Genomic DNA, 18,239 nt, shown 5'->3' on the forward strand with positions numbered 1-18,239 from the left:
TCCCAGGGTTCTGGGATTAAGCCCCGCAGCGGGCTCCCTGCTCAGCGGGAAGCGTGCTTCTCCCTCTGCCTGCCACTCCTCCTGCTTGTGCTCTCGCTCTCTCTCTTGCTCTCTCTTTGACAAATAAATAAAATCTTTAAGAAAAGAAAACAGACTATGGGATCACATTCCCACAGATTCAGATTCAGTGGGTCTCTGGGTGGGACCCAGAGATTTGTATTTTTAAGTTGGTTCTCCAAGGGATTGTCAAACATTGCTTGATTTGGGAATCACTGCACTAAAGCTCTGTTAGCAGATTTTACATGTTGTAAAACACCTGGTGATAGAGTTTCAGAAATCACTTTTATTATTTTCCATATAAGAGTTGTAAAGATCCAAGACACCAGTGAATTCAACATTCTCTCTTTCAAATTTATTTCAAACTTACTTAGACTGTGAACCACCATTCCCTTAGAACTCATCGCTTTCTTTTCATTTAAAGTAGCAGTTCTTGGTAGGGCCACATTTCATCAAGTTTTTATCACATCTGACAGTTACTGCTTACCCAATGACCAGTACAGAACACCAGAACCTTGTTAAAATGTCAGTGCTGGGTGGTGAGCTAGGCTCACTCACAAGCTAAGTGACATGTTTCCATACATCACCCTTACAGGACCTAAGAATCAAGTCTTCCCTCTGTAAAATTCTATGTTTATTTTATAAGCCTTTAGGGTCGCTCAGAACCTTAGATGTCCAGGGCCTATTACAGTTCAGTGTCTTCAAATCCTGACAAGCATGCCTCAGATTATATATATTCTGCTTTTATGGGTTGGGGTGGGAGTTATTGTTTATTGTTCATTAGTGGGAGGTGAGTGGGGAATGGACTAGTTATTAGAATGGACATGTTAGCTACTATTAAATTCTTATCACTTCCAGGATCTCAGCCTTCTCAGCCTTAAACATCTTATGCTCTCTACCAACATACTTACTACTCTTCCAAAAGTAATTGATCTTTGGACTGTGTTGGAAATGGCAAGACAGACGAAAATGTTTTAGTTTCCTGGTACCATAACTTGTGCTCCCAATATTGGATAACAACATTCTGTGTACCCATTTTTCCCCCTTCCCAAGAGAAGCTTAATTTGTCATCGTTTTACATGACCTAATAGTGGAAATCAGTATTATAAATAATAAAGTCATTGGAAAAGCTAAGTTATGATACTGGAAATGTGTGACCTGGACAAATGCCTTTATGTAGAAAATGACCTGAGTCACTGTAATAAAGAAAATAGGAAAAGAGCAACTAGATTAGTTCTAGGGATTCCATGATCTGTGATTCTGTCGAGGTGCTTATATCTTCAGACTTCTTGCTGGCTGTTCTAAGGGATATTCTATGAATTGATAATAGAGATTCTTTTTTTTTTTTTTTTTTAAAGATTTTATTTATTTGACAGAGAGAGACACAGCGAGAGAGGGAACACAAGCAAGGGGAGTGGGAGAGGGAGAAGCAGGCTTCCTGCAGAGCAGGGAGCCCGATGCGGGGCTCAATCCCAGGACCCTGGGATCATGACCTGAGCCAAAGGCAGATGCTTAATGACTGAGCCACCCAGGCGCCCCGATAATAGAGATTCTTGTTGATGACACTAGGCCCCATCTAATCCTTTTTTTCATGTAAACCAAAAATAGAAATGCAGTCAGGGCAGTGATCAATTTGAGTAGTGAGAACAGAAGCCATTTTACCCTAGATCACTGCTTGTCCCTTTGCAGCAGAACACCTACATACAGCACAGTCTTGTAGTTGGAGCTTCAGCATTTGCCCCTCCTCTCTTCTCTCTTGTTACCTGTCTTCAGTGACGCCTCTCCTAATTATCTCCTAGCTCACAAGGAAATCTCTTTTCTACCATATGACTGCTCTTTGAAGTAGCATCTGCACTCAGAGCTACAGAAGCTCAGAAGCCTGGTGATTTCAGCCCTGCTTTGCTCTAATGGGTTTAATCTGGTCCTCACTTAGAAAAGTAGCCTGGTTTCCACTCTTCCACTGTATTAAATTTGGTGCCAGGATAATAGTATGGAGCAGAGCCCTACCTTTTAGTTTCAGCCTAATTCATTCTCTAATATAGGAGTAGAATTATTTTATGTTTTGCGTTTGCTTCGTTGATGAGCATAATGTTTCAGTGCTTAGTGTTCTAGAAACGACTGGGTATAACTTTGCCTCTTAGAACAGATTCTGATAAATTGCCTGGAAAAATGATCAAAGCCACGAATAGTACAGTGCCTCAGCAGGTGAGCCTATGGTTGGTGTTCCTAGCCTGACTTTTTTTTTTTTTTTAAAGATTTTATTTATTTATTTGACAGAGAGACACAGTGAGAGAGGGAACACGAGCAGGGGGAGAGGGAGAGGGAGAAGCAGGCTTCCCGCAGAGCAGGGAGCCTGATGCGGGGCTCGATCCCAGGACCCTGGGATAGTGACCTGAGCCGAAGGCAGACACTTAACGACTGAGCCACCCAGGCACCCCGACTTTTTCTTTTTTTTTAAGCACTTTTTAGGTATTAACACTTTGTGATCTGATTCTGTAGTCAAATTCTTACCCTTTTAACCACAGCAAAGAACACAGAATCAGTTTATTAAGGCATTAGCTTTTTCTCTCCTAGCCTGTAATTTACTACCTGGTGAAATGGTGCTCTCTGCCCTATGAGGATAGTACGTGGGAGCTGAAAGAGGATGTTGATGAGGGCAAGATTCGAGAATTTAAACGGATCCAGTCAAGGCACCCAGAACTCAAAAGGGTGGTAAGTACATTTGCATTTAGAATGTAAAGCCCATGTAGGCAATAATATAATTTTTTGTTTATAGAAGTTTATGTTGTTGTTTTAGCTTTTTATTATGGAAATTTTCAAACATATACAAAAGTAATAGTATAATGTACCAATTCCCAGATTATTTTAAAGCAAATCCCAGATTCCTTTATTTCATCTGTAAATATTTCAGTGTTTATGTCTAAAGGTAAATAATACCACTTTTACACCTGAGAAAGTTTAACCATTTCTAAATATCAACAACTCACCAATTACTGTATATATTTCCCCGATTGCCTTCTAAGTTTTGTTAAATTGTTTGGATTGGATTTTGAATAAAGGTCTATATGTTGCTGTCAGTTAATGTGTCTCAAATATCTCTTAATTTTAGTTTCCCCCTCCTTGACCATTTTTCTTGAAGAAATCAGGTGGTTTGTTCTCTGGGGTTTTCTATAGTCTGAAGTTTACCAGTTGCATCCCCCCTGGAAACTTCTCACGTGTTCTTTGTTCCTTGCATTTTTTTCATAAATGGTTAGATAGAGAACAGTGCTGTCCACTGGATCTTTTTAGCACTGTGCTTAATATAGTAGCCGCTAGCTACATTTCACATGCTCAGTAATCACATGTGGCTAGTGGCTGATATGAAGCATTATTATCATAGACAGTTCCATTAGATACCACTCTTCTAAAGGTTTGATCAAATGGGGAAGGGAAACCACTAGATCTGCTTCATAGGTGATTCTATCAGGTTGTCTTTTTTGATATTATTAGTCATTTATGATCATTGCCTGAGCCTGTTCTTTAAGGATTTCAAAATGATGTTCTTTTAATTGTATCATGTTTTCATTTATTGGCCAGAATCTACTATAAAAAGAAATATGATTCATCTACTATTTGGTTACTCTGAGATACAGATGGTATAGGAAAGGAGGATAAATGCTTTGTTTTCTTTCTTTATTTCCCAGTTTTCAAAATAATGAAGTAGTTCTCTAGCATCCTCCAAAAGTGACCAGTGGGTTTTTCCTCTTTTGGTTTTCCTCTTTTTTTAAAAAGCTTTTAAAACTTTATTTTAGTTTTAACTTTATTATGAACTCATGAATTTGAATATATTTTAAATGTTTTTAATCCATGTTTTTGAATCGATTTTAGGTACTAGAACTATCTAGTAAGTTTTCCTAATTTTGTTAGTGTCTTCACCCCATTTATTCAAATTTTCTCTTTTGTAGACTCGTCCACAGGCAAGTGCCTGGAAGAAGTTGGAGCTGTCACATGAGTATAAAAACAGAAACCAGTTACGGGAATATCAGTTGGAAGGGGTCAACTGGCTGCTCTTTAACTGGTATAACAGGTACAGAAAAGAGTAGGCCCATGAAATGTAGGCTTGGTCTGGAATTATTTTTATTTGTTTTTTGTTGAAATAGTTCCTTTTTACGTACTTTTTAAAAAGATGGTATCTTTTGACATGCTTTTCTTTTTCCATGATGAATCTTCAGGCAAAACTGTATCCTGGCTGATGAGATGGGACTGGGCAAAACTATCCAGTCCATTGCCTTCTTGCAGGAGGTATATAATGTGGGCATCCATGGCCCCTTCCTGGTCATTGCCCCACTGTCCACAATTACTAATTGGGAGCGAGAATTCAATACATGGACAGAAATGAACACTATTGTATACCATGGCAGTCTGGCCAGCCGTCAGATGATTCAGCAATATGAAATGTACTGCAAAGATTCACGGGTGAGTTGTAGATCATGGGAATATAATGGTTTAGAGAGAGTAGGCCAAGGTACCTGGTATTTTAGAGACTTTTATGTGAATAAAAGACTTCTGTTGAGATTTTCTGAGGTGATTTATGGTATTTTGTCTAGATTGCACAGGGAATTTTTTTCTTTATGTTTTGCTCTTCTTATCCAGTGGAATTTTGATCCAGTGGAAGTTCTATTTGTGAATATATGCGTTTTAAATAGAATTTTATCAGCATTGATGTGTTTTTATCAAGAAAGTATTGAGGTGGTGAACTTAAGCCACTTCCTTTTTTTTTTCAAGTCTACTAAAATTTTCATCAAGAGTAGTTCGTTTGTTCTATACAAATTATTCATCCTTTCTTAGTCACATTTTGCTGCTTTTAATTTTGTTAAACTGATTCAGTTCTCCTGCCTGTTTTTAGACAGTAACTGATATTACCTGTTTCACTTTCAGTTTTGTCTTGTATATTTCAACAGTGCCCAACATTTGTGGATATTAGTGTTAACTACCAAAAGATCTAGGTCTAAGAATCATGACTTAATGGTCAAAAGTGTCCAGCTTCATTCAGTGATGTCTGTCATTTACCCAAGAAACTGAGTATCTTGAAGAGACATTGTATCTTACATTCTGTGATTTGGCACTATTTATCAGGAAAATACACAGCAGCAGAGATTGGTGGTGGTGCTGTTTGTATTTCCTACTGAGCCTGCCTGAATATAGAAAAGAGAATGTGTAATACAGAAGAGGTCCCCATTTAGGTACATATTAGGTCTTTTCTTAACTTTATTGCCTTCATGCTTAGGGGCGCCTCATCCCAGGCGCATACAAGTTTGATGCCCTGATCACCACTTTTGAGATGATTTTGTCAGACTGTCCTGAGCTTCGTGAAATTGAATGGCGTTGTGTCATCATTGATGAGGCCCATCGGCTAAAGAACCGTAATTGCAAGCTGCTTGATAGCCTCAAGCACATGGACCTGGTGAGTTCCTCACATTGACTTATGGGCAGAAACACCTGGAATTAAAATAATCCTAATTCCCCGTGGAATTAATATAACTAAGAAAAAAAAAAGATCAGGATCTTAGTATTGGGTGGTGGGTATGGCCTATGGGAATGGACACCTGAAAGTCATATAAAAGTGCTATAAATTTTAGAATTGGAAGGTAGTTGTGTGTTAGTGGTTCTTAACTAGGTGGAGAGGTGGGATACTGTATTAGTCACCTAGTGCTACATAACAAATACCCTAAAACTTAGTGGCTTAAAACAACTATTATTTTTTTAGGATTCTCTAGTTCAGCAACTTGGGCTGGGCATAGCTAGGCCATCCCTTTGGTGGTCTTGCCTGTAGTCAGTAATGTGGCTGCAGCTGGCAATTGGTGGGCTCCTGGGTCATCTTCCACATGACCTGTCATCCCCCAGTAGGCCAGACTTTGCTTCTTGACATGGTAGAATCAGGGCAGTATGCAGAGAGGGCAAAGGCAGAAGTTGCAAGGCCTTTGAGGTATAGGCTCTGAAACTCACACAATATCACTTCTGCTACATTCTCTTTGTCAGAGCAAGCCACAAGGCAAGCCCAGATTCAAGGGGTGAACCTTGATAGGAGGAACTACAAAGAATTAATGGCCATATTTAATCCAGCACAGGTACATTCCCTAGAGGGGGACATATTAGGATATCTGTGGGGAGTTGAGTGTGCAAAGGCATATGTAATTGCAGAAAAAACTGTATTTTTGAGTACTTCTTTATTTGCTTGTAATCTTAGTATTTAAATTCTTGTTAAATAATATCAAGGTTTTTTTTGTTCTTTTTTTTTTTTTTTTTTAATGTTTTGTGTTTATCAGAAGAGGGAGCAAGTGAAAGAAAAGTTAAGATAGTAATCTGGTCCATTCCCATAATTTTATAGATAACGAAATTAAAGCTAAAGTTATGTATTTAAGAGAAAACCCCAGAAGTCCTTTGTGTTTTTGAGTTTTACCATTTTTTTGTTTTCTCCATTTCTAGGAACACAAAGTGCTACTCACAGGAACGCCATTGCAAAATACTGTGGAGGAACTGTTCAGCTTGCTTCATTTCTTGGAACCTTCACAGTTTCCTTCAGAATCAGAGTTCCTCAAGGATTTTGGGGATCTCAAGACAGAGGAACAGGTAGGAAGTCTATCTGGGCAAGAAAGGTAAAGTTTGTACTAGGCACACATCTATTACCATGGGCAGCAAGGACCTCTGTGAACTCCTTATAATCTGGTGCCTACATCATTTGTGGCATTGTACAAAATCCACATTTTTCAGATAATGGAAAGCTCTCATTGTATTTCTTCATGTTTCCATGTAATGTGAGAATGTTTGTCCTCATAGTTTTTATTTCTTTTTCTCTCCTGTATTGGACACAGGTTCAAAAGCTACAGGCCATTCTCAAGCCAATGATGCTAAGAAGACTCAAAGAGGATGTTGAAAAAAACCTGGCACCCAAACAGGAAACTATCATTGAAGTAGAGTTGACCAACATCCAGAAGAAATATTACCGGGCTATTTTGGAGAAGAATTTCTCCTTCCTGTCCAAGGGGGCAGGTCATACGAACATGCCTAATCTACTCAATACGATGATGGAGTTGCGCAAATGCTGCAACCACCCGTACCTCATCAATGGTGAGAGAGTTCCTGGACAATACCTGCATTTCTGTATCACCTGTGTTTACTTGCTAATAATATTCCTCAGGAACAGCGGATATGTTGACTGATCCAGCCTAGTTTTGGGAGGGAAGGGGATTCTTCTTTTAAAACAAAAATTTTTTCTTTTAAGATTTATTTATTTTTGAGAGAGAGCGCACCTATGCGGGGGCAGAGGGAGAGGGAGAGTAGCAGACTCCCTGCTGAGTGAAGAGCCTGATGTGCGGCTCAGTCTTACGACCCTGAGGTCATGACCGGAGCCAAAATCAAGAGTTGGACACTTAACTGACTGAGCCACCCAAGCACCCTTTATTATTTATTTATCTATCTATCTATTTATTTAAGACTTTATTCATTTGAGAGAGAGAGAGAGCAAGCATGAGGGGTGGGGTTGGGAGGGTAGGGGGAGAGGGAGAAGCAGACTCCCTGCTGAGCAGGGAACCTGATGCAGGGCTCGATCCTAGGACCCCGTGATCATGACCTGAGCCAAAGGCAGAGACTTACCCGACTGAGCCACCCAGGCACCCTCAGGCATCCCTCTTCTAAAACAATTCTTATGTGGAATGTCTTTCTCTAGTTCTTTCCCCTTGATCCTGCATAATCTTCAAAATTATATGGGATTTGCTGTGCAGAATTTCATGAACAAGAACTCAAGTCATTCTGTTCTCTGGATAAATGTCCTCATCGCTACTCCATTTTTTAGTTTCTGTTTTGGATGCCAGTAGGGTGGTATTAGTTGTTTGCATGTACTGTTCTAGTCCTCATTGTTACAGGTGTTTTGTCTGAATACAATCTTAAGTCTGACTTATTTGCAGTATTTTGTATAACACAGTTGAAGATGATTTAGGATTTTCTGGGTGCTAAAATTCTCTGTGAAAAGAATGTTTATCTCAAGTCAGATTACTTTTCTTTGCTTCCTTATCTTAGCTAAGTCAACTATAGCTTTAGTATGTTTCTCCGGATCTCACCATCAAGTTTGGTTTTTCTTTTGGCAGGTGCAGAAGAAAAAATCCTAACAGAATTTCGAGAAGCTTGCCATATTATACCTCATGACTTCCACTTGCAGGCCATGGTTCGTTCAGCTGGCAAATTGGTTCTTATTGACAAGTTACTTCCAAAACTTAAAGCTGGTGGTCATAAGGTTCTGATCTTCTCCCAGATGGTACGCTGCCTAGATATCCTAGAGGATTATCTAATCCAGAGGAGGTAAGAAAAGAGTCATCCCTTGCCTTGTGTTTACTGTAGCTTCATAAAATTGCCAAGAGTAGGAGGGTCTGTGTTTAATGAAAGTTGGCCAGGACTGGGATAAAAGAAGTATTTAAAATTCTCACTCTCAACTTTCTGATAAGGTTTTTGGTCAGCTAGAGATACAGAATTACTGGTATTGATCCTAATCTGCTTTTTTGGTTTCTTTTTCTGCTTCACCAATTAATTTTTTTTCTGCAACTGCCATACAGGTACCTATATGAGCGTATTGATGGGCGAGTCAGAGGTAACCTTCGGCAGGCAGCTATTGACCGCTTCAGCAAGCCTGACTCAGACCGCTTTGTCTTCTTGCTCTGTACCCGGGCTGGTGGACTTGGTATTAATCTCACAGCTGCTGATACCTGCATCATTTTTGATTCAGACTGGAATCCACAAAATGACCTGCAGGTAGAGGAAATCATTGTTTTGGGGGCTAACTACCTACCTAACCTAAGAGGTTTTTCAACAGGATCAGGATCTCTTAGAAAGACACATCCTTCAAAGAGTATGGAATTGTTTACTTAGTTTAAGGGTGGCAGTCTCCATGTAAGGGTGGCAAACTCTGTAAAGGGCCAGAGAGTAAATGTTTTAGACTTTGGGGACCATACAGTCTCTGTTGTGACTACTCATCTCTGCTCTTGTAGTCCAAAAGCAGCTGTAGACAATATATAAATGAATGGGTGGGGTTGCATTTCAGTAAAACTTTATAGAAACAGGTGGTTTTGCAGACCATGGTTTGCTGACCCCTGGTGTACTTGGTGGGACAATAATTTCATCTTAAAATTGACTTTTGGTTTTGAGTTGATCTCATGGCTGCTTTATAGATGTGAATTGGTATTTTGAATTCCATCTCCCTCCCCCACCCCACCCCCATTTTATGTCCTCTTTGCCCTTTCTTTCCATTTCTTTTAAACCAGGCCCAGGCACGGTGTCATCGAATTGGGCAGAGCAAAGCTGTGAAGGTGTACCGTCTCATCACTCGTAATTCTTATGAGAGAGAGATGTTTGATAAGGCTAGCCTCAAGTTGGGATTGGATAAGGCTGTGCTTCAGTCCATGAGTGGTCGGGATGGCAACATTACCGGAGTGAGTCCTCTTAGTCTATAGATATATTTATAGCAGGTCATAGTGTTAGAGGGAGACAAAGCTATTTTTTGCACAGGAATCTGACCACCTTGTTTGGATTTCTTAAAATAGTTCTTAAAACATAATGAACTAAGTTATTATGATATGGTTAGATAATATTCTCTTCTTAGTTTTTTCATTTTATTATTGGATTTTGCAGATCCAACAGTTCTCAAAGAAGGAGATTGAAGATCTTTTACGAAAAGGGGCATATGCAGCCATAATGGAAGAAGATGATGAGGGCTCCAAGTTTTGTGAAGAAGACATTGACCAGATCTTGTTAAGACGAACCACAACCATCACCATCGAGTCTGAAGGAAAGGGTTCGACCTTTGCCAAGGTATGTTCTGTCTGTGCCAAATGTAAGGAAACAGAGGTAGAGACTGGAATCTTCTAGAATTTAAATATATTTTTTAAATACAGTTACTAGTTTCCCATTGCTCAAAAAAGTGTTGTAGTCAACTTTACTTTGTTCTCACTAGGCAAGCTTTGTTGCTTCTGAAAATAGGACTGATATTTCTCTGGATGACCCCAACTTTTGGCAGAAGTGGGCCAAAAAGGCTGACCTGGACATGGATCTGCTTAATAGCAAGGTAAGCTTCCTTTTCTTTTAGGGAGGAAGTATTACAGAAGACACATTATTTTCAGGTGCCTTTGTAGCTGCTCTGATTCTTTGATGCTGACCTTGGTTTGTGATGGTATATTGTATATAAGAGCCATTGTAAAAACTTTCTGCATGGGAAGCCCCAGAAAACTACTTAGATACCTACCGCTTAACTTTACTTCTGAGTCCCTATAGGTTATTTTGCATGTCCTAAAAAAAATATCTCTTTATCTACAAATGTTATATCCAAGGCTATTTCAATCCATAATTGTCTTAATTCCTTTCCGATGGCCTTGTCATGAAGAGAGTTACTCTTCTACTTCTGTTCTCTGTTAGAATAACTTGGTGATTGACACACCTAGAGTACGAAAACAGACTCGCCACTTCAGCACTCTGAAAGATGATGACCTAGTGGAATTCTCTGATTTGGAAAGTGAAGATGATGAGCGGCCACGCTCTCGCCGACATGACCGACATCATACCTATGGGCGCACTGACTGCTTTCGGGTGGAAAAGCACCTCTTGGTATACGGGTAAGAACCCACCTTGCCATTAGAGGTAGTGTATTTCCATCCTGATGGACACTCTGTTTGCCCTTCAGATTGGAGGCTGTGACCAAAGAGGGGATAATGGGAAAAAACTTTATTTATTCTCTTACCATGTTTTCTCCAGATGTTTTTGTCTCCTACCTTTTGGGAGTCCCCAGGAAAATATTAACACAATTTTCTGTTTTTCTAGTTGGGGACGGTGGCGAGATATCTTGTCTCATGGACGCTTCAAGCGACGTATGACTGAACGAGATGTGGAGACAATTTGCCGGGCCATCCTTGTATACTGTCTTCTGCACTATCGTGGGGATGAAAATATCAAAGGCTTCATTTGGGACTTGATTAGCCCTGCTGAAAATGGCAAGACAAAAGAATTGCAGAATCATTCAGGTAATTATCAACTCTTTACTTTTCATATTTCTGTAGGTTATCTAATCTTTTTCAGGTCCAAGGGTTTTTCTCAATCCAAGTCTTCAATGTCTCCCCTTTCCCAGGTCTGTCTATCCCTGTGCCCCGTGGACGAAAGGGGAAAAAAGTAAAGTCACAAAGCACTTTTGATATCCATAAGGCAGATTGGATCCGGAAATATAATCCTGATACTCTGTTCCAAGATGAGAGTTATAAGAAGCATTTAAAACATCAGTGTAACAAGTAAGGATGGAAATTAGCAACGACTAAAGCATTTTCCACCTCAAAGTTTCTGCATTATTACTGAGCCAGCTCTTCTTCCCTCCCTTTTAGGGTGCTATTGCGGGTACGAATGCTATATTATCTGAGGCAGGAGGTTATTGGAGACCAGGCAGAGAAGGTGTTAGGGGGTGCCATTGCCAGGTACAGTTATGCTATATTTTTCTTTATGTATTTCTCTTTATACCCTGCCTTATTCCAGAAAAGATTGGTTTACTTACTTCATTCTGTACTATCTTTGGGATAACTGATAATTAAGATCTGTATATCAGGTTTTTGATCCTATGCTTGATACCAGTGGAAGGAAATAGGCAGATCCATGAGCATTTAAATTAATGGATAAAAGAAGATACATATAATAATCTTCCCAAGGATTGTCATTTTAATTCCCTTCATTGCTGTGCTGTTTCTGCTCTCTTACACCTTTAGTGAGATTGACATATGGTTCCCAGTAGTGGATCAGCTGGAGGTTCCAACAACATGGTGGGACAGTGAGGCTGACAAGTCCCTGCTCATTGGAGTCTTTAAGCATGGTGGGTACCTTTCCTTAGTTTATTCCTTTCCTGTTGTTGACTTACTTCCACAGATGGAACATGTAGCAGAATGCTCATGGCCAATAACTGAGTTCTCTGATTGAACTTCAATAAAATTATGCTTGAATAGGAAACTAGTTCTTAAATATCCAGAGCAAAGCAATTAGTTCCTATAAATAGATGTTCAAAAAGGCCAGATGGATAGTTAAATCCTAAGGTGGGGAGTCTCCCATCTGTTCTCTAATCCATGTTATCAGTCTGTATGTTTTGCATCTCAGTTAAGGTTCCACGAATCCGGGGAGGTAATGTATGCCCACTCCTATTAATAATAACCATGCTTAATTTGTGTGAAAATGTTCTACTTACGTAGCATCCCATATGTCTAAATATTCAACAGTCATTCTGATGGAAGTGTGAGCTACAGTGAAATAAAAATAAAGTACAAAAAGTGAGAGTACTCCCTTTTCAGTCTAGCCTAGTAACAAATTCTAGGTATTAAAAGCAGTGAGTGCTAACTAACTTCCAGCCCAGTGACATAATGAACTAGAATATCATTTCTTTTTTAAAATACTTTTCTGTTTATTTCTATAAAATATAAATAATGGCACTTAAACCACATGTTTTCAAGAACTTTGATGGATAAGAAAAACTGTGAACATTTTCTAGTCTTAAATTTACTTTTGGGACAAGGAGGTTTAGAAGAGTCCGAACACCCTGAATTATGTTCATTCACTCATTCATTCATTCTCTGTTCATCAGATACTCAGTGCCTCTTTGTTTGCAGGTGTTTCTTTCTTTCTTCTTCTTTTTTAAGACTTATTTATTTGAGAGAATGTGAGTGAGAGAGAGGACACACAAGCCAGTGAGGGAGGGGGAGAGGCAGAGAGAGAAGCAGACTCCCCGCTGAGCAAGGAGTCCAACGTGGGGCTCGATCCCAGGACTCTGGGATCATGACCTGACCCGAAGGCTGATGCTTAGCCGACTGAGCCACCCAGGCACCCCTTGCAGGTGTTTCTTATCCTTCATTTGAAAATGTGTGACCTAGGGGTGCCTAGGTGGCTCAGTCGTTAAGCGTCTGCCTTTGGCTCAGGTCATGATCCCAGGGTCCTGGGATCGAGCCCCGCGTCTGGCTCCCTGCTCCACGGGAAGCCTGCTTCTCCCTCTCCCACTCCCCCTGCTTGTGTTCCTTCTCTCGCTATGTCTCTGTCTGTCAAATAAATAAATAAAATCTTAAAAAGAAAGGGGGGGGCGCCTGGGTGGCTCAGTCATTAAGTGTCTGCCTTGGGCTCGGGTCATGGTCCCGGGGTCTTGGGATCGAGCCCCGCATCAGGCTCCTCGCTCCGCGGGAGGCCTGCTTCTCCCTCTCCCACTCCCTCTGCTTGTGTTCCCTCTCTCGCTGTCTCTCCCTCTCTCTCTCTCTCTGTTAAATAAATAAATAAAAATCTTAAAAAAAAAAAAAGTTCAAAGAAGAAAAAAAAATGTATGACCTAGGGGCATCTGGGTGGCTCAGTTGGTTAAACGTCTGCCTTGGGCTCAGGTCGTGATCCTGAGGTCCTGGGATCGAGTTCCGCATCAGGTTCCCTGCTCAGCCGGGAGCCTGCTTCTCCCTCTGCCTGTCATTCTCTGTCTCTAATGAAGAAATAAATAAAATCTTCAAAAAAAAAAAAAAATTTGTGACCCAGCCCTAATTATTTTACTTTTTTCCCCATCTGTGTCGTGAGAATGATAATAGAAAAATTACCAGTTAAATGGCTATGTAGATCTGTCACCATTCTATAAATATTCTGATCAAATTCCTATCTTTCCGGGCGCCTGGGTGGCTCAGGTGGTTAAGCATCTGCCTTCAGCTCAGGTCTCATGAGCTCCAGGTCCTGAGATTGATACCTACACCGGGCTCCCTGCTCAGCAGGGAGTCTGCTTCTCCCTCTTCCTCTGCCTCTCCCCACTGCCCCTGCTCTCTGTCTTGCTCTCTCTCTGTCTCCAATGAATTAAAAAAAAAAAAATCTTATCTTTCATAACTGGTGACTAAAATTCTTTGTAATTGCTATAGACTATTCAACACAGTAATATAACCCAACAACTGTCCAAGTTAATATTTTGCATTTTGAGTAAGTAGCTCATATATTTCAATTATTCCAGCACACTTTAGGCAAAGTTAATCTTTTCTTTGGTTTATGGTCCTTTTCCTTCTAGGCTATGAGAAATATAATACTATGAGGGCAGACCCAGCCTTATGCTTCCTGGAAAAGGCTGGGCGACCAGATGACAAAGCCATTGCAGCAGAACATCGAGTGTTGGATAATTTCTCTGACATAGTAGAAGGGTAAGCATTGGTGTTTAGTTCTCTTGAAGTTCTGAGTCTACCCCTTGAAAGGCTCTTAGTTGCTTCTGCAATGTGGTAACATAATTCTGGCCTTGACTGAACCCATTGGTATTCTTAATGGTGGTTATACTCATTAATGATAAATTCTTAACAAAGAGTGGGACCAGCAGAAAGGACTCTATAAACTAGGCTAAAACCACACATTTGCCATAAGATGCAACCAAGGGTGAAAATGAATGTTACTCCCAAATGGCTTATTTGAGGTGCTCGCTTTGGCAGCACATATACCAAATGGCTTATTTGATGTTCAGTTCAGTTTTTTGGGTTTTTTTTGTTTTTTTGCAGTGCTTTTCTGTGCATCCACAGTAGCTGAAAGGACAACTGAACTGGTTGTCTTTTTTTTTTTTTTAATGTTTTATTTATTTATTCATGAGAGGCAGAGAGAGAGGCAGAGGCAGAGGGAGAAGCAGGCTCCCCGCCTAGCAGGGAGCCCGATGCAGGACTCAATCCCAGGACCCAGGATCATGACCTGAGCCGAAGGCAGGCGCTTAACCATCTGAGCCATCCAGGTGCCCCTGAACTGGTTGTCTTGAAAGATAATATCCATGCAGCTCTCCTATGTCACTTATGTGGTAGAGCCTCAGGAGATTTTAGCCCTGGTTTATCGTCTGCCAATGGTGGCTGACACATACAGGCATATACTCTGTCTGGATACATGTCTCGATGATGAGTTGCCATGCTAATACTGAGTCACCAGGTAGGGCAGTGTTGCCCTAATTTGGGTGCCAGTGAGTTTAACAAAACTTCTCACATGGAGACCTGAGGGGCATGTGAAATATTTGGCTTAATTCATGAATACCCATGCACTCTGCAATTGAGAGATTTCTCTTTGATGATCACAACCTTAGTTTGCTTAGTGCAGGACCCTCAAAGGAAATTGGGTTGGTTATTCATCAGAAATCATTTATTATGTCACCCTTCTACTCAAAAGAGCAAAGTAAAACAAGCAAACATGGACTATTTAAATGTAACAATTAAATAGGAAAGAGGAGAAGAATGGGTAAACCATGAAAAGGGCTATCAAGAGAAAGGAAGTATCCTGGCCAAAGTATTTCATTTCAGATTCAAGCAATTTAGAATGGCACTTTGTCAGTTTTTTCCCATTCTTCATCCTGTTGGATGCTCTACCTAATCTTATTCGGAGCTTAGCACCTGGCCTGCCATCCCTTTGAGCATTGAAGGAAAACCACGGTTCCATGCTGGATTGTATGTTTGGCCAGGTGTTCATCTTAAATTCCTCTTAGTGAAAGAAGATACATTCTTTTTTTTTTTTTTCCATGCCTTTGGATAATTTTAGGGTTGACTTTGATAAGGATTGTGAAGATCCTGAATATAAACCACTCCAGGGTCCCCCGAAGGACCAAGATGATGAGGTGAGGAATTCTCATTTGAGAGTAGCTTTGCTCTACTATGACTAAATAGTTAAGTATTCTCCCATTCCCTGGATTCTGAAGTATACTGATTAATTTATAATACAAAATGGAAAGTAACTATTATTTGATACTATAAAGTATTAATGGAAAAGATTGTAACACCAGTTGGGGGAGACCAGGGATGACTTTGTGGAGGAGGTGGGACCAAGCTGGATATTGAAATATATTATTTGCTAAATTCTTGAGTCCCTTTATTTTCAAGCCATTAATAGCAACTGATTTTTTTTCTTAGTCCTTTAGTTGGTTGCTTCCATTTTTTTTTGTGAGGGTTCATTAGAAATTTTTCTTGATCCCTTTGGTGCCATAGAAGGACACACATAAGAAATTGATTTCAGAATGTCAACTTCCCCCCCTTTTCCCTCCCCCCTCCATCCTATGGGGTGGATCTCCTTCTCTAGGGTGATCCCTTGATGATGATGGATGAGGAGATCTCAGTGATTGATGGAGATGAAGGTAAACTTCTAGGTCAACTAGTATAATTTTGTGTGGGGTGGTGGGTTGGGGAATTACTAACTGAATTCTGTCCTGTCCTGGGATTTCTAAGAGCTTTGCTTTTGGGTGGGTTGAAATACTGGTGTTATCTTTCCTACCTTTCCTGTACTTCCTATTCATTCTGCTTTGCTTCCCACAGCCCAGGTAACCCAGCAGCCAGGCCATCTCTTCTGGCCTCCAGGCTCTGCTCTAACAGCTAGGCTTCGGCGCCTAGTAACAGCTTATCAGCGCAGCTACAAGAGAGAACAGATGAAGATAGAGGCTGCAGAACGAGGGGACCGGAGACGGCGGCGTTGTGAGGCAGCCTTCAAACTAAAAGAAATTGCGCGGCGGGAGAAACAGCAACGGTAAAGTGTGGCTGGGAATTTGGGCTGAGGTGTAAGCTTGCCTTCAGCTATGGGCTATGGGTCCTATATTGAAAAGCATTTTAGGAAGGATTTATTTGGAATTCCCTACAGAGGGACCATTTTTTTTGCCTTTGGTTGTTACTCCTCTGCGACAAAAAACCTCGCTTGTGTGCATTATCACAGCTTCTAGGAAAGTGGCCATTCTCATTGAGTTATTTGCCCACATATTTTTTCCCTTAGCTAGCTGGCTATTCTTAAATTCTTACATGTTATAGAGTACCTCTTAACTACCTCTTCTGCTGTCTCCTGGGCTGTTTTTTGTTTTGTTTTGTTTTTTTGTCCCTATTTTCAATTTTTTGTTTATTCAGGTATTCTAAGCCACGCTAAGAAGTAACCAGTTTCCCTGTGTTTTTCTGATCACTGCTGCCTGATTCCTTTTCCCTTTAGATGGACAAGGCGTGAACAAACTGATTTCTATCGAGTGGTGTCTACCTTTGGTGTGGAGTATGACCCTGATACCATGCAGTTCCATTGGGATCGCTTCCGTACTTTTGCCCGACTGGACAAAAAAACAGACGAAAGCCTTACCAAGTACTTCCATGGCTTTGTGGCCATGTGTCGCCAAGTGTGCCGACTTCCCCCAGCAGCTGGAGATGGTAAGCAAGGCTGGAGAGTCTTGGGTGAGTGGGGATGGATGGCAACAGAAACTAATGTGGTTCTTTTCTCCTCCCACCCCTGTGTCTTGCAGAGCCCCCGGACCCTAATCTGTTCATTGAGCCCATCACTGAGGAGAGGGCCTCACGGACTCTCTACCGTATTGAATTGCTTCGGCGCTTACGGGAACAAGTTTTATGCCATCCCCTTCTGGAAGATCGGCTGGCATTATGTCAGCCTCCAGGTCCTGAATTGCCCAAATGGTGGGAGCCTGTTCGGCATGATGGGGAGCTTCTACGAGGGGCAGCCCGCCATGGGGTGAGCCAAACAGACTGCAACATCATGCAGGACCCAGACTTCTCTTTTCTGGCTGCCCGTATGAATTATATGCAGAACCATCAGGCAGGAGCACCAGCTCCATCCTTGTCACGCTGCTCTACGCCACTGCTACACCAGCAGTATACCTCGCGCACTGCCTCACCACTGCCCCTGCGCCCAGATGCTCCTGTTGAAAAGCCACCTGAGGAGACAGCTGCCCAGGTCCCCAGTCTGGAGAGTCTGACTTTAAAACTAGAGCATGAGGTGGTGGCCAGGAGCCGACCAACCCCACAAGACTATGAGATGCGAGTAGCCCCCTCTGATACTACCCCTCTGGTTTCCCGGAATGTTCCACCAGTCAAACTGGAGGATGAGGATGATTCAGACTCTGAACTGGACTTGAGCAAGCTGTCACCATCATCCTCTTCTTCCTCATCCTCATCCAGCTCCAGCTCCAGCACTGATGAGAGTGAGGACGAGAAGGAAGAAAAGCTAAGTGAGTGCATGTGACAGGCTGTTGGCCCTTTTCCCTATTCCCAGCTCCGTGCTGCCCCCCCCCCCCAACGCCCCAGCTCTTTCCCTTCTTTTCTAAATGCATCCTCTGGGAGAGATTTGGATTTCGATTTGTTAGAACACCGAAAGAGATCTGTTATTCTTTGGGCCTTTATTTAAAGCCCATGTAATTC

The 18,239-nt window shown here is 41.3% G+C and overlaps 1 protein-coding gene and 1 non-coding gene across 8 annotated transcripts in view; both read left to right on the plus strand.

Annotated features, from left to right (window-relative positions):
* The window catches only part of CHD8 (chromodomain helicase DNA binding protein 8), a 61,225-nt gene that overhangs the window by 36,342 nt on the left and 6,644 nt on the right, over positions 1-18,239 (plus strand). For 6 of the 7 annotated variants that reach the window (XM_034994692.1, XM_034994695.1, XM_034994697.1 and 3 more), the window contains 22 exons: positions 2,632-2,769; positions 4,002-4,123; positions 4,269-4,512; positions 5,324-5,500; positions 6,523-6,666; positions 6,909-7,164; positions 8,181-8,391; positions 8,643-8,838; positions 9,348-9,515; positions 9,715-9,894; positions 10,037-10,147; positions 10,495-10,691; positions 10,897-11,096; positions 11,177-11,357; positions 11,448-11,537; positions 11,823-11,926; positions 14,120-14,249; positions 15,607-15,682; positions 16,141-16,195; positions 16,374-16,581; positions 17,029-17,237; positions 17,330-18,049. In XM_034994692.1, coding sequence (XP_034850583.1) covers positions 2,632-2,769; positions 4,002-4,123; positions 4,269-4,512; positions 5,324-5,500; positions 6,523-6,666; positions 6,909-7,164; positions 8,181-8,391; positions 8,643-8,838; positions 9,348-9,515; positions 9,715-9,894; positions 10,037-10,147; positions 10,495-10,691; positions 10,897-11,096; positions 11,177-11,357; positions 11,448-11,537; positions 11,823-11,926; positions 14,120-14,249; positions 15,607-15,682; positions 16,141-16,195; positions 16,374-16,581; positions 17,029-17,237; positions 17,330-18,049 — 4,117 coding nt within the window. The remainder of the gene's footprint in view (positions 1-2,631; positions 2,770-4,001; positions 4,124-4,268; positions 4,513-5,323; positions 5,501-6,522; positions 6,667-6,908; positions 7,165-8,180; positions 8,392-8,642; positions 8,839-9,347; positions 9,516-9,714; positions 9,895-10,036; positions 10,148-10,494; positions 10,692-10,896; positions 11,097-11,176; positions 11,358-11,447; positions 11,538-11,822; positions 11,927-14,119; positions 14,250-15,606; positions 15,683-16,140; positions 16,196-16,373; positions 16,582-17,028; positions 17,238-17,329; positions 18,050-18,239) is intronic. The other variant, XM_034994694.1, reaches the window with a different exon arrangement.
* On the plus strand, positions 14,968-15,077 carry LOC118003783. The gene has a single exon (XR_004677416.1). It is a non-coding gene; the product is annotated as a small nucleolar RNA U6-53/MBII-28 (small nucleolar RNA).

This window comes from Mirounga leonina, unplaced genomic scaffold (assembly GCF_011800145.1).
Source record: "Mirounga leonina isolate KUSES-001 unplaced genomic scaffold, KU_Mleo_1.0 Mir_91, whole genome shotgun sequence".
Classification (NCBI taxonomy): Eukaryota; Metazoa; Chordata; class Mammalia; order Carnivora; family Phocidae; genus Mirounga; species Mirounga leonina.